Below are 14206 nucleotides of genomic sequence, written 5' to 3'. Positions count from 1 at the left end.
ATCTCTGCCAGTTATATTGTATGGTTAGTGCTGTATTTTATGCTTCCTATTGATGAGTTGTTTATCGCAATAAATATCGTTATCTAAATAAATTTATGAATATAGTAATCGTGGAAAATTGCTTATGGGCCAACCTTCAGTATTATTACTACTTTTTATTTGCCAACGTAGAATTGCACAGTCTATTTAAAAGAGTAAAGATTTAATTTAGAAAACCTTACTTCATTCTTGTTAAACAGCAAAAAGTAGCTTAATTCTCTCCAGATGGAAGTCGAAATTTCTATGCCACAGCGTTTAATAACATAAAGTACCACTACTTTTTTTTTAAGCCACTTTGGCTACCGTGAAAAGGCAAATAGTCTCAACAAGCATACTTTGTAAGACATGCAATCACACCACCTGAGGGAATATCCCCTGGTTAAAAGCAGCTACTAATTTGTCCACCTATTGTTGCAATATCATACTGTATACTTCAATTATTATTTGTTTAGAATATTGACCGGTTGTTCCCCTTTCCCACATTAGAGCAGAGAGTGTGTGGACCAGAATTCTGCACAATGGGGATGGGGTTGCCTGTGAGATTGCTTTTCTATCTCTGTTGCCCCTATCGGCATTTACTGGAGACTTTGCTGAAATAGTAACTCCATAAAATAATCAGAACAAAAGAATACCAATCAAGCAGTTAGATGTAGAGCACGGGCAATGTTGTGGGAGGTCTGAGAAAATATATACATTTCCTTGCATTCATTTTAAAAGTTGCATATTGCCCCTTTGTAGATGAATAAATAAAACTCTAATAACCCTATATATTATTTAGTAATTATCAGAAGAAACCACCTGCTTGTAAATAGTTTGTGAGTTCAGCTTTAGAAGGATAATAGTTTGTGTCAAAAGGACAGTGCTTCTTAAATGTGAGATTGATATTAATAATTATGCTTTACAATGCTTATACAGTACAGTATAGGAGAGAAGACAACAGTACAGAAGGTCATTCTTTACATACTTTAAGTGTCCAAGTAAGTGATGCTGCCCCGAAAGAGTGGTGCTGTCGCATGTACAGTATGGACAGCTAGATGCGTGCTCCATGATCACTGCACAAATAGTCATAAGGGGGTATCCATAGGATACAGCCTTTCAGTAGCATACAGAGTAATAGCAATTCTTAGGAAAGTTAAGTATTCATATTCTAAGTTCAAATGCATATCTCTCGCCCAGGTCTGCCCACACTATGGATGATGTTTCCACTCGCAGTTTATTGCTGTGCCTTGACCTCTTGCATCGGGTTTGCAAAGCCGCAGTGACTTATTGTGCAGATGCTTTAGAGAGTCACCTCCATGTCGTGGTTGGCACACTGATTTCTTTGTCAAACAGCCGTGTACAAATTCAGCAGCAGGTACAGTGTTTGTCTTTCCAGGTTATGCAGAAATGCTCTGAAGCATGTGATCATGAAATGCATTGCACAGGTTTGTTGGTGTCAAACAGTGTTGCTATTGGCTCAAACCGCTATACCATTTACTACACCTTCAGAAACCCGAGTATTGATACTTACTGGATTTTGTAAAAAGAGACTGGGGAAAGTTTGGAATATAGAGCTGCACACATCTGATCTCTGCCTATCTTACCTGCCCACGTCTCATCTCTGCCTATCTTATCTACCCACATCTCATCTCTGCCTATCTTACCTGCCCACGTCTCATCTCTGCCTATCTTATCTGCCCACATCTCATCTCTGCCTATCTTACCTGCCCACATCTGATCTCTGCCTATCTTATCTGCCCATATCTCATCTCAGCCTATCTTATCTGCCCACATCTCATCTCTGCCTATCTTATCTGCCCACATCTCATCTCTGTGAGAAAAGATAAAGAAAGTAATGCTATCAGGTCAATTACGAATACCATCCTGTGATTTATAACTTCATTGAGGATTCTGAGCACTGAACATATAAATCTTCGTCAACAACAATATGCAATGACATATAAGCCTGTTGTAGAGTCAGTCATAAATTATTAATATTGTAAACATATACCTTCACCCGACTGTGTTCCCTGGCTGTGTATTGTGTGTTTCGTGCCTCAGAGATTCAGTACTGCAGTTCAGTACCTCCAGCCGACGTTTCCCTGATGCATGGTTGAGTAATCGGATGAGTAGAAGTTCCCCCGAGGGGCATCGCTTTAGTGAAAACTAGAAAGATTGTAGCTTGAAGAGACCGGGTCCAATAAAAAAAAAAAGTTCCTTTATTTCAACAACAACAACACGACTAACATGGAGACCTCCTACGCGTTTCAAGCTACAATCTTTCTAGTTTTCAATGAAGCGATGTCCCTCTCAGGGAAACTTCTACTCATCACATCTCATCCCTGCCTAGCTTATCTGCCCAGAGAAAGTTTTTTTGATTTTATACAGATGGACAAAATCCCTTCTTGTTTAACTTCTCAAAAATAAATCAATAATGATGGGGAATCACACTTCTTCTTATAAAATACCCAAGGATTGGTATGTGTGTATGTATAATATATATATATGTGTGTATATATACAGGGTAACCAGGGAAATCCAGGTAACAAAGAGACAGCACACCGCAATATAATGAAGTAAATAAAGTTTATTAACAACACAGGGCAGCCAACGTTTCGGTCCTCAGAGTGGGACCTTCCTCTGCCCTGAGGCACACTTTTTACAAATGTAGACCGGTGTAAAAAGTGAAATAGAAAATAAAAAATGTATAAATAAAAATAAGTGTCTTTCACATAGATGATAGATGATTCTGTATGGAGATTACAACGTCCGGGCTGCTTCATCTTTGGGGTCAGCAACCTCCCAGCAAATTCTTTTGGAGAAAAAAGAGAAAACGCGCCCGATCCATGTGTAAAATCTGATAACAAAATTTTAATAAATCAGTGTCATGATCAGATGTCCCTCCGGCAATTCAGGTAAACAGTCTGTTGTTCCTAGCAAATGGTATTAGATGCTGCGTGCGGCTCAGGGAACGTCCTCCATTTCCTGGCAGAAGACGCACGAGCTACTCCACCAACGTAGCTCCTTGAAACCACGTGCCCGACGCGTTTCTTCCGATTGACGGATTTCATCAGGGGATTTTTCTTTCATCATTCTCCTTCATTTTGTTTGACATATCCCACCAGTGTTTCTTAGGTTTGAAATTAAATTCATGCACATTATTGTTTTTTATATGTATTTTTTTTACTTATTATATTGTTGTGTATATTCATTGTTCTATTGAGGTTAAATAGATCATTACATTTATGTGTTTTTTATTTGCAACACTATGTCAATATATATTTATTTGTATAATTTTTATATTTCTTCCTTTTTCATATAGTAATCAGTGTTGACTATTGTGCAATTGGTTTCATAAACAAATTCTATGAGGAAATAAGCCATTTAGAACAATGGTATATATATAACCTTGATTTTTGAAAATCATTCATTTCTAACTTTATTTATTTATATGTTTAAATCTTCACATCTATACTATCCAAAAAAGCCTGTCTTGTAATAATGCAACAAATGATAATTCAATGTCCAATTATATCATTAGTAAAGATATAATGTATATTTATAAATTAACAAAAAATATATGTAAAACTATATTATATGCATTTAAAATCAAGAAAATATTTACTATTATTTTATTAATAATCTCTGATGTCTCTGTCACTTTACTAATTCTAGACAATACATTCAAAATGTATTGCAACACGTTTATATAACTGTAATCATCTATTAATTCACAATTAATGAAGGTTGACAATCTAATATAAACTTAGCAATTTAAAAACTATGGGACACTGTTTATATAATTGCAGCTATATGTTTATGAATGTGTAACTAATGTATGTCTATATATTTGATTTAATTTTATCCTTTTTATATCATTGTGTTATGTATAGTATATTAGCTATTACAGGCATACCCCGCTTTAAGGACACTCACTTTAAGTACACTCGCGAGTAAGTACATATCGCCCAATAGGCAAACGGCAGCTCACGCATGCGCCTGTCATCACGTCCTGAACAGCAATACCGGCTCCCTACCTGTACCAAAGCTGTGCGCAAGCGGGGAGATTATAGAGCCTGTTACAAATGCGTTATTTACATCAGTTATACACGTGTATATAACGATTGCAGTACAGTACATGCATCAATAAGTGGGAAAAGGGAGTGCTTCACTTTAAGTACATTTTCGCTTTACATACATGCTCCGGTCCCATTGCGTATGTTAATGCGGGGTATGCCTGTATATTGTATGTCTTTATATAGTAAGTAGTTGATATTACAACTCATTATTTTTAGCACCGATGACCTAATTTATGGTAATATTGGGCGTACTTTATTCTAATATTGTAATTGGACAGAAACACCTTTAAATAGTAGCCCAATAAGAATGCACGTTATCCCCTGATGAAATCCGTCAATCGGAAGAAACGCGTCGGGCACGTGGTTTCAAGGAGCTACGTTGGTGGAGTAGCTCGTGCGTCTTCTGCCAGGAAAGGGAGGACGTTCCCTGAGCCGCACGCAGCATCTCATACCATTTGTTAGGAACAACAGACTGTTTACCTGAATTGCCGGAGGGACATCTGATCGTGACACACCGGCAGCAGCGAGGTCTGATGTATTGAAGCAAACGTTCGGCGAGCAGTTACATGTTGGCGCATGGGTTTACCCATGCAATGCTTATTTTCATTGACAAATTGTGAGTGTGCATTTGTCTTGTCATCTTTTATTAAAATTTTGTTATCAGATTTTACACATGGATCGGGCGCGTTTTCTCTTTTTTCTCATGCTTATTAGTAACCACTACTGTGCAATTGTAACACTACTCCCCCTAGGGGGTAACTCCACACCATGTAGTCCCAAATGTCATTCACTCCACTAGGAGTGTACCTTCTCTTCTTCTCCTCACCCGCAGCTCACCTTCCCCCTCGGCCTCACCCAACTGACACACACACACACACCTCTTCACTCAGCTCACCTCCCCGCCGCCTCCCCCGAGCCCCGGCCAGCAGCAGCATGCGGGTAGTGTCGCCGCCGACACAGCTCCGCGCGGGGGGGGATAGGCAGTGGGCAGGCAGCCTCCGGAAGGACCCCCTTCCTCCTGCAGCTGCCTCCGGTAAGATGGCGGTGCCGAGTAGACAGGCAGCCTCCGGAAGGACCCCCTTCCTCCTGCAGCTGCCTCCGGTAAGATGGCGGCGCCGAGTGGACAGGCAGTGGGCGGGCAGTCTCCGGAAGGACCTCCTGCAGCTGCCCCCAGTAAGATGGCGACGGACAGGCGCTAGCGGAGGGGGGGGGAGGGAGTCGGGAGAGAGGGAGTCAGGAGAGGGAGTCAGGAGAGAGGGGGGAGAGGGAGTCAGGAGAGAAGGGGGGAAGTACACTGACTGACACACACACTCACTGACTGACTGACACACACTTCCCCCCTCAGTCAGCTCAGCTGCCAAACACATGGGGGGCACGGAGCTGTGAACAGGGGGGGGGGGGGGAGAGCTGTGAATGGGGGGGGGGAGGGGGGAAACAAAGCATTGAATGGGGGGGGAATCGGAGCTGTGAACAGTGGGGGGAGGGCAGCGCGGCTCTGAACAGCTGTGAAGAGGGGGGGAAGGGAGTTGAGAGGGAGGATGGGGAAGCCGCAACATTACATCACGGGCAACGCCGGGTATATCAGCTAGTATATATATATATATATTGTTTTATAAATATAGTATTTTAAATGAATATTTAAATGCATTGTGCAGAAGGGTGCTTTTTTCATGTTTCACCTTTATTAAAAGATCAGAAGTATTGGCATAAATATTGGAACGTCAAATGAATAAATTGCCATTGTGGGACCTTCCAATATTGAAAAAAAAATGAGTGGCCCCATGTATTGGTTGATATGTGACATTGTTTGTTAGTCAGAGTTGCTGTAAGTAAGTTCTTCTGACTTCTATATGTATATTCCATTCTGTAACAAGTATCTGGTTTGCCAGGGCCCTGTGTAAATTGATTAATTAGTGGGCTAAATATAATTTTTTTCTTTCACTATTCAGGTGTGTGAGTTGTTAACATTTTTGGTGATCAAAAACAAGGACAACGAACATCTGTACCACACTATTAAACTTTTAGACCCTTTCCCTGACCATCCTATCTTTAAGGACCTGCGAGAAACCCAGCAGAAAATCAAGTACAGCAGAGGGCCCTTCTCACTTCTAGAGGTAGGAGCTCTCGTTTATCTGGACATGTGCTTACAAGCAGGTGTAATGGAGATTAAGCGGCAGTGCTGGAGGGACCACTAAAGCATTGCAGGCTCTTCACATTTACGGCGGTTGTCCCAGAACATGTAAAACGTTAGAATGAAGGAAGTGGGTGATCAGAGACCGGCTGTATTTATTGTCGCATTAGATTTTTGTGGTAGATAGACGGCAAAATGAACAAAAAAATTGTTGGAATGCATTTTGTTTGTTACTATTTTTTTTACTATTTCAGTAACAATAATAATTACAGTATGTTCTGTTTGTTTCACACCATCCTTTAAATGTATTTTTATCATGCTTACTAAGGGGGTAAATTTCGCCCACTAGCAGCATACACGGTTTTGTAGAAGTCAATGGAATATGTCCATAAAATTTCATTGTTGTTCCTAATCCATATTCTGTTCAGACTTTTACAGCTTTACACTAGAGTGCTTTATGATGGTAGAATTTGGAGCGTATTCCTGGCCTTTTTATAGCTTGTTGTGGACTATGTTTTCTAGTTGGCGTATCTTATTCAGAACATGAAGTCATTGCTTTACATTTCCGGGTGTTTCTGTTCTTTCTTACAGGAAGTTAACCATTTTCTGTCCGTGAGCGTTTGTGAGACGCTCCCTTTAACCAGACTAGAAGGATTAAATGATTTAAGAAAACAGTTGGAGCGGCACAAGGATCAGATGAAAGAACTTGTGAGAGATTTCCAAGGTATGGATTTCAAGATCGTCACATCAAATGTATGTCCAGGCAGGATAAGGACTTCTTTGCTTTTGGGCTTAACCAACACAGCTTTATGTACTGTGCTTTCTTACTTATCATATGCTGAGCAGTTTTGGGATGCGCAAGGATGTCACAACTGTGAGTACAAGGAGAGCCTTGTGTACCATAATACTGAACTTAAGTAGGGCCGACGCAGCCATGTTACAATCGGTTGCGGCTATAATATTGTTGCATGAAGATCAAGAAAAGTTTGCAATAATCTTCCACAGCGTTGTCTCAATGTCAACAGTCTGCAGCAAAGCGCTCCTTTCACACGTAATGTTTTGTATTTCCTTGCTCAGGGAACCCCCAGGATAGTGTTATTGCCAAGCTCGTAGTGAGCCTGTTACAGCTCTGCAAGACCGCAGGTTACCACGCTAATGGGAAAGAAGTTTTAGGTAAGTCAACCAAATGTACTTACCAAAATGCCCTCCTACTCTGTCTGTACGTTCCTCCTACATACCAATTAGGTTGTAAGCTCCTTGGAGCAGGGACTCCTCTTCCTAAATGTTACGTTTGTCTGACGCACTTATTCCCATGATCTGTTATTTATATTTATTTATTATGTGTTATTTATATGATTACCACATGTATTACTACTGTGAAGCGCTATGTACATTAATGGCGCTATACAAATAAAGACATACAATACAAATGTATGGGTATAGTTGCCTGTTTAGTTTACCTAGATGTATTCGTAGCATTTAAAATTAATAATATTTATCTATTGTTCATTCTCTGTTTAAATATGGTTCATTATATCATCTGTTTATTTTCAATATTATTATTATCATCCAACCAATCCTGATGCTTCCCCATCTTGTGGTAGTACATTGTTCTGCTTTGAGTCAATAAATGAAATCAATAGTATTCTATTTACAATTCGCTAGGGATATTGATCTCAAAGAAATAATAGCAAACATATTAAAAACATAGCAGTCATGTCACACATTACCCATCTTTCTAATTGCAGAAGCGGTTGGGAGCTGCCTTGGAGAACTGGGACCAATAGACTTTTCCACCATAGCGCTCCAGCACAGGAAAGACACTTTATATTCCAAAGCAATGGATCTTTCCGAAGACAAAGAGCTTCAGTGGGTGTTTGTCATTCTGACTCTAATAAACAATGCCCTGACTGATCACTGGTACGTATTGTTAGCAGTTATATATTTTTGGCTTTGTTGTGTCAAACGTTTTATGAGCTTCTTCTTACATAGACAACATATACACAGTGGCCACCATGTGACGGTACTATGGGGTATGGAGGAGTACTACTTTTTTTTTTTAGTTACACATTTATTGTTCCACTTTATTGATGATAAAAAAAAAGGTGATTCAGTTTAGAAAACCTCTCTCTCTCTCCCTATCTATTTTTACAACATACATATTGCTTACTTCTTTCTGAAACAGAGCTCCAGTATTTAATAAATATAGATTTTTTTATTTTTTAATTAGTACCCCTAACATGAATGTGACCTGGGGATTTACCGTGCTGGGCACATGCTCCAGAAACTCCACTATTTGTGTAGTTAGCCTTTTTAGTGCTGTGGGTCTGGCAGCACCAGCTTGCCACTGGGCGGCCGGCACTTCCTTCTCATGTGACCGGCACTTCCTGCTCATGCGACCAGTGCCCTAATGCCTGAAACGGAAGTGGTGGAGGCTTTACTTGCTTTGCTCTGCTCTGCTCGGAAGTGGTGGAGGCTTTACTTGCTTTTCAGTTGGGTTGGCCGCTGCATTGGAGCAGTCAACCCGTTCTGCTCCTAAAAAAACAATCGCGGGCCTATGGCGTACCTCATATTAGCACTCTAAAGGTAACATCATAAAATGTTTAGCTTCTATGTAGGGACCGACTTAAACTTGATGAATGTTATAATCTGGAACAAGGGTTTGTGAAATAAATGACGTGCGTTGACGGATTACAATCCAGGTTATGTGCATGAAATGTGTACCTGTGTGATAGGTCTAACATGGGGATTCCTTACAAGTACATCAACCATCAACAGGTGTGTGTGTGTGTGTGTGTGTGTGTGTGTGTGTGTGTGTGTGTGTGTGTGTGTGTGTGTGTGTTACAGATGTGATGATGCCTTTTTATGGGCCAATTTGATTGTTTTGTTTGTTGTGGTTCAAACACTTGTGTGCAACTGGATCTATAAAGGTGTATGATGTTGGCCCATTAAAATGTATCACAGTTTGCACAAAATCTGTTTTTCTTTAGGATTATTATAGCTTTTCATTACACTTGCAATATTAGTTATTTTATCATTTAGAAATCTGTGTAATAGTACAATATTTGCTCTTTCTGCATTATGGACAACATTTTAAAATGATTAAGTAATTGCAAACAAAACCTGCAGAGTTTCATAGTGTAGAGAGAGGCTTTAAATGTCGCAGCTAAGGGCTTCGTTTCCTATCATTCTTCCCCTCAAAAAAAACAGAGGGCATTAAAAATAAATGTATTCAAAAGAAAGATGAATAAATAAAATTGCAATCTGAGGAGCTAAGGGGCCCTTCAAAAAAACAGCTGGGAAAAGCTGTTTTTATAGACTGCATATTGATTGTTTGTTTTTTATGGTTACTTCTCCTACTTCAGCATCCAGGTGCGATCGGCAGCTGCTACTTGCCTAAAAAATATTTTGGCCACGAAAACTGGTACCAAATTTTGGGAGGCGTACAAAGACAAAGGAGACCCCATGCTCACTTATCTGCAGCCTTTCCGGGTTTCTAGGAAAAAGGTGGGTCTGCTTGTCATGTGGTACTGAGGGACTTTGTACAGTATGTGGCGTGCGGAGAAGCGCAGAAGCACGGGACTGTACGTGCAGCAGATGGTCGAAACCTTCCACCTTTACTGCACCAGACCAGGTCTTAGCTTAAATAGAATAGGATTCAAGAAAAACTGAAGGTGACCCTCTTTAAATAACCCACCAATTTTTTAAGAAAATGTGTTTATTTATTGAAGTAGATGTTATGTCATCTTCGGGGGATCTGTTTACTCAGGCACAAAATAAGGAAAAAGCGCAAATACATTTTAAACTTCTCTGCGTTTAAGTTGTTAAATGCTATCATATGTAGCAACGAGGGAATTGGTCACTAGCAGGCTCTTAGAGCTCACAGCCACGTGTTGGTCCTACTCTGCATTATTCTGTGGGTATTACAGTTGGCCAGGATATATACATTTGATGTTCTCCCCTGCATTGCTGCCCACTACTGTGGGGTCATAACTCTGCCTCCTGTATTGAAACAGACACGGAATTGGCAGCTGCATATGCAACTTTCTTTTCCTTAAATGGCTATACGGGTCTTGAAGAGGTCATATGTCAACATACCTCATGGGCCTTATACAGTGATTTCTGAAAACTCTGTTCGGGGACCCAAATAGTTTCAAGAATCCCCAGTGTGTTTGTACACAGATGAATGCATACCGGATCAGATACCAGATGAGATCTTTGAGAAACACTACCGGATCACCACATTTATTTTACAGTACCAGGATTTGGTCGAGTCCTGCCAATGCAGTCACTGACTTTAAAGTAGCATTGATACCTGTCATCCCTCCATCATTCTGAATCAATCGTCATTCAGGGACAGAACTCGAGCGCATGTATGTGCAAACATGACTGCTATGTATTGAAAAGATGGTGTGAATCCTGATGCACCACTACATTACATACAATTGTACGACTACAATCATAAATACAGAATACAAAGGACCTTGCTAACTTGTTCTGTGATTTTATTATCTTGGTGTAGCTGCTTCTCTAAAGTTCCTGTATATTTAAGGCTGAAGGGAGAAACTCCGCTTATTTAAGATCCCGTGGTTAAAAGGGTGGCTGATTATTTTCTATACTCTTTACCATTGAGTGCTGCTTTAATATATAAATGGCTGTATTTATTAGCAATAGCTTTCAGCTGCCTACATCTAGCTGCCACGTAGTAGATGAGGGCTATCTCAGTCTGCATGTCCGCTATTAGAGAAAGGTACGACGGCAGGTAGCCCTTCATCCTACTGATTGCCAGTTCCCTGGGGACTGCACACTGCTAATTCAGGAATGTGCATTTAGATTGGGTTTTGTATTTATTAGTTTCTTGAAGTGGAAGATGTTGAACGAGACAATCCATTGGAAAGTCTGGACGATCCCAGTGTTTGGATCCCACAGAATGGCAGCCACGAGAGCTGGATAAAGAACTTGACTTGCATGCTGCTGGACAGTGGTGGGGTGAAGAGCGAGGTCCTTCGGTTACTAAAACCAATGTGTGAGGTGAGTTATGTTTGCGTGGATTAATCATAGAGTTGAATTTTTAAACCTCCTCTGTGCTGTAGAAGCCAGCAAATCATTGCAGATCTCCTAAATGTACTGTAAATGCCAGCTGGTTAGTGAACAGATAGAAAAGCTGCACAAATACAGTATCTTGTTGTGATGCAGGAGTGATATCTGAAATAAGCTATTGACCATCTTTGATTACTTGAGCTATGCTCTTTGAATATGTTTGTGGAACACAAAATAGCAATATCTCAAGCAAAATAGTGATAATTATGAAGCAGTTACCATGATTTCATCCTCCGTACTCTGTGTCATATTATGCCACGGAACAAGTGATCTATATATGTTCAAAACCCCACGCACAGCAAACAATGTATGTATATTATTTACCTGCACGGTTTCCTGACCTGCTGAGGATCCAGATCAGTGCACATGATTGGATTCTGTGCTGAATATTTGGGGCTAAATATGGATGGATGCTTTTGCCACCGAGGCAGAAAATACTCCCTCATTCCTTACTCTTCATTTAAATGTTATTTACGCAGTTAATTTATTTGTTGTTGAAATACGGGACATGTTGAGCTTGTATCTTTTATGCTTCATAGCATTTGCAGCACATAATTACCCCCTAGGGCAGAGCTTTCCAAACTTTTCATGTTGGTGACACACTTTTTAGACGTGCATCATTTCGCGACACAGTAATTCAGTTTTACTAGCAAACCGGAGGTTAAACTAACCCCTGATAAGAGATACGAACACATACATAAATTGTAATAACGATATGTATGGGGACACGACATATCTCATGAAAAGCTTTCATTTATATTTAAAAAAATATATGATTTGTGAGATAATAACATACATTTCCAAGATTGTTGTCATTTATGAGTAACAATATGTAAATATGTGCAAGAATTAAAAACATTTGAATAACATCAATAACTACTTACCATTTTAATGAGATGTATGAGGTTGATGGGATGAACACAGCTTTTGAACATTTGGTGGAATATTAGATAAAGACACTCACATTTCGTCATCAAGCATTTTTAAGCTTCCACGTTTCAGTGTCTTTAAATTTGTCATCGTAGAAAAGGATACTTCACAAATGTATGTAGTAGAAAACTGCAGAAGAATGTTTAACGCTTTTTTACCTATGTTTGGATGCATTTTTGAAACGCAAGGATAGGAGAGGGTGGAGGGAGGGAGAGGGTGAGAGAGAGAGACAGAGAGGGTGAGAGAGAGAGAGACACAGAGGGTGACAGAGAGAAAGGGTGACAGAGAGAGGGGGGGTGACAGAGAGAAAGAGGGTGACGGAGAGGGTGGGTGGCAGACACAGGTGTGCATGGGTGGGTGACTATGAATGACTGTGGATTGGTGTCTATTCATTCACACACTCACACAATCTTACACTTACACACATACACACACACACACACTCTCTCACACTCACACTCTTACACACACTCTCAAACACACACACACACTCTTACACTCTCTATCACACACACACTTACACACTCTCTCACATACACACACTTTTACACTCTCACAGACACGCACACACAAACGGGGATCGGACACATGGGGGGCGAAATCGGAGCAGGGGGGGGAGAAATCGGAGCAGGGGGGCGAAATCGGAGATGGGAGGGAAAAATTGGACCGGGGGGTGGGGGCGGGTTGCAAATCAGGCATGGGGGGGCCAAATCAGGCATGGGGGGGGGGCGCAAATCGGACCGGGGTGGGACAAATCGGAGCTAAGGGAGGCATGGAGCTGTACTTGCATCACTCGCTCCATGCAGGAAAAGGCGCCTCCTCACTGTGCAGCTCGGATAGAGATTGGCTGCGCATCTACCAATCAGGTGGGGGGATTTTTATTTATTTATTTTTCCCCAGCGCGCACCTGTCACCCTGTGGTGACCAGTTTTGTCGAGGGGATGGCAAACGGCCCGACAAACCCCCTGTTGGCAGCCCTGACCGCCCGAAACCCCCTAAATAATCCTGCGCCCTCCCAGGGCCCCAGTTTGCACACCACTCAGACTTTTCGCGTGACACACCTACACACCTACACACTGCAGCCGACACACTAACGTGTCGCGACACACAGTTTGGAAAGATCTGCCCTAGGGGAATGATATTATATTTATTTTCACATGACAAGCGCTGGGACAGTCATTGAAAAGCATTTGCTATTTTTCTAAAACAAATTGTATTTTCTGTGTTTTAGGACAACATAGTTGTACAGTATTTGAGTGGGTTTTGTGATTCTGTACTTTCATATCCCAGACTTTGCTAGACAAGCTGCCTAAAGCTTCAGGAAATGGTTAGAGGTAAAAGATAGATGGGAAACTAAAATGTGGCACACTTGGTGTGCTCATTTGTGTAATTACCCAGAATCCTTTTCCACACTTAAACCACTGTATGACATCACAGTGGGGTGAATAACGCAGGTTTTGGGTATGACTTGCAAATTCCCTAATGGGTTGTATGGCGGAGAGTCTTTGTATTCATCCACCATAACCTTCTTGTGTATGATGTTTTTAGGTGAAAGCGGACTTTTGTCAGACTGTGCTGCCTTATCTTGTGCATAACATCCTACTTAAAGACTCCAGTGGTACATGGAGGACACTTTTGTCGAAGCATGTGCAGGGGTTCTTCATAGCGTGCTGTCGCTCTGGATCAACTTCGAGTAGTTCTGCCACTCCAGCAAGTTCAGATTCAGGTACGGTCTGTTAAGGTGCAAGGATAATCAGATCATAAGATGTTTGCTAAACACGTTATTGCTGGAGGATCCTGCAATATGCAGTGGTAAAGAAAAATAAATTGGGAAACCAATTACTAGCGGTGGATTTTAGGGTCGTTTTTTAAATGAAGTATTCATTAGTTTGAATTTCTCTGCTAATAAATAGATTATGCTGAATTAAATAACACACTGGTAACTGCT

General features: G+C 40.8%; 1 protein-coding gene across 5 annotated transcripts in view; it reads left to right on the top strand.

Annotated features, from left to right (window-relative positions):
- Positions 1-14206, top strand: part of ATM (ATM serine/threonine kinase) — a 124830-nt gene that overhangs the window by 77350 nt on the left and 33274 nt on the right. For all 5 annotated transcript variants that reach the window (XR_012800016.1, XM_075592353.1, XM_075592354.1 and 2 more), the window contains exons 30-37: positions 1216-1393; positions 6047-6211; positions 6820-6952; positions 7306-7401; positions 7977-8148; positions 9594-9735; positions 11083-11259; positions 13807-13984. Coding sequence is in view for 4 of the 5 variants with exons in the window: in XM_075592353.1 (XP_075448468.1) it covers positions 1216-1393; positions 6047-6211; positions 6820-6952; positions 7306-7401; positions 7977-8148; positions 9594-9735; positions 11083-11259; positions 13807-13984 (1241 nt within the window). In the remaining variant the exon portion in view is untranslated. The remainder of the gene's footprint in view (positions 1-1215; positions 1394-6046; positions 6212-6819; positions 6953-7305; positions 7402-7976; positions 8149-9593; positions 9736-11082; positions 11260-13806; positions 13985-14206) is intronic.

The sequence above is a fragment of the Ascaphus truei genome, chromosome 3 (genome assembly GCF_040206685.1).
Source record: "Ascaphus truei isolate aAscTru1 chromosome 3, aAscTru1.hap1, whole genome shotgun sequence".
In the NCBI taxonomy this organism is placed as follows: Eukaryota; Metazoa; Chordata; class Amphibia; order Anura; family Ascaphidae; genus Ascaphus; species Ascaphus truei.
The sequence above is the reverse complement of the archived record's forward strand: the minus strand, read 5'-3'. Positions and strand labels throughout refer to the sequence as shown.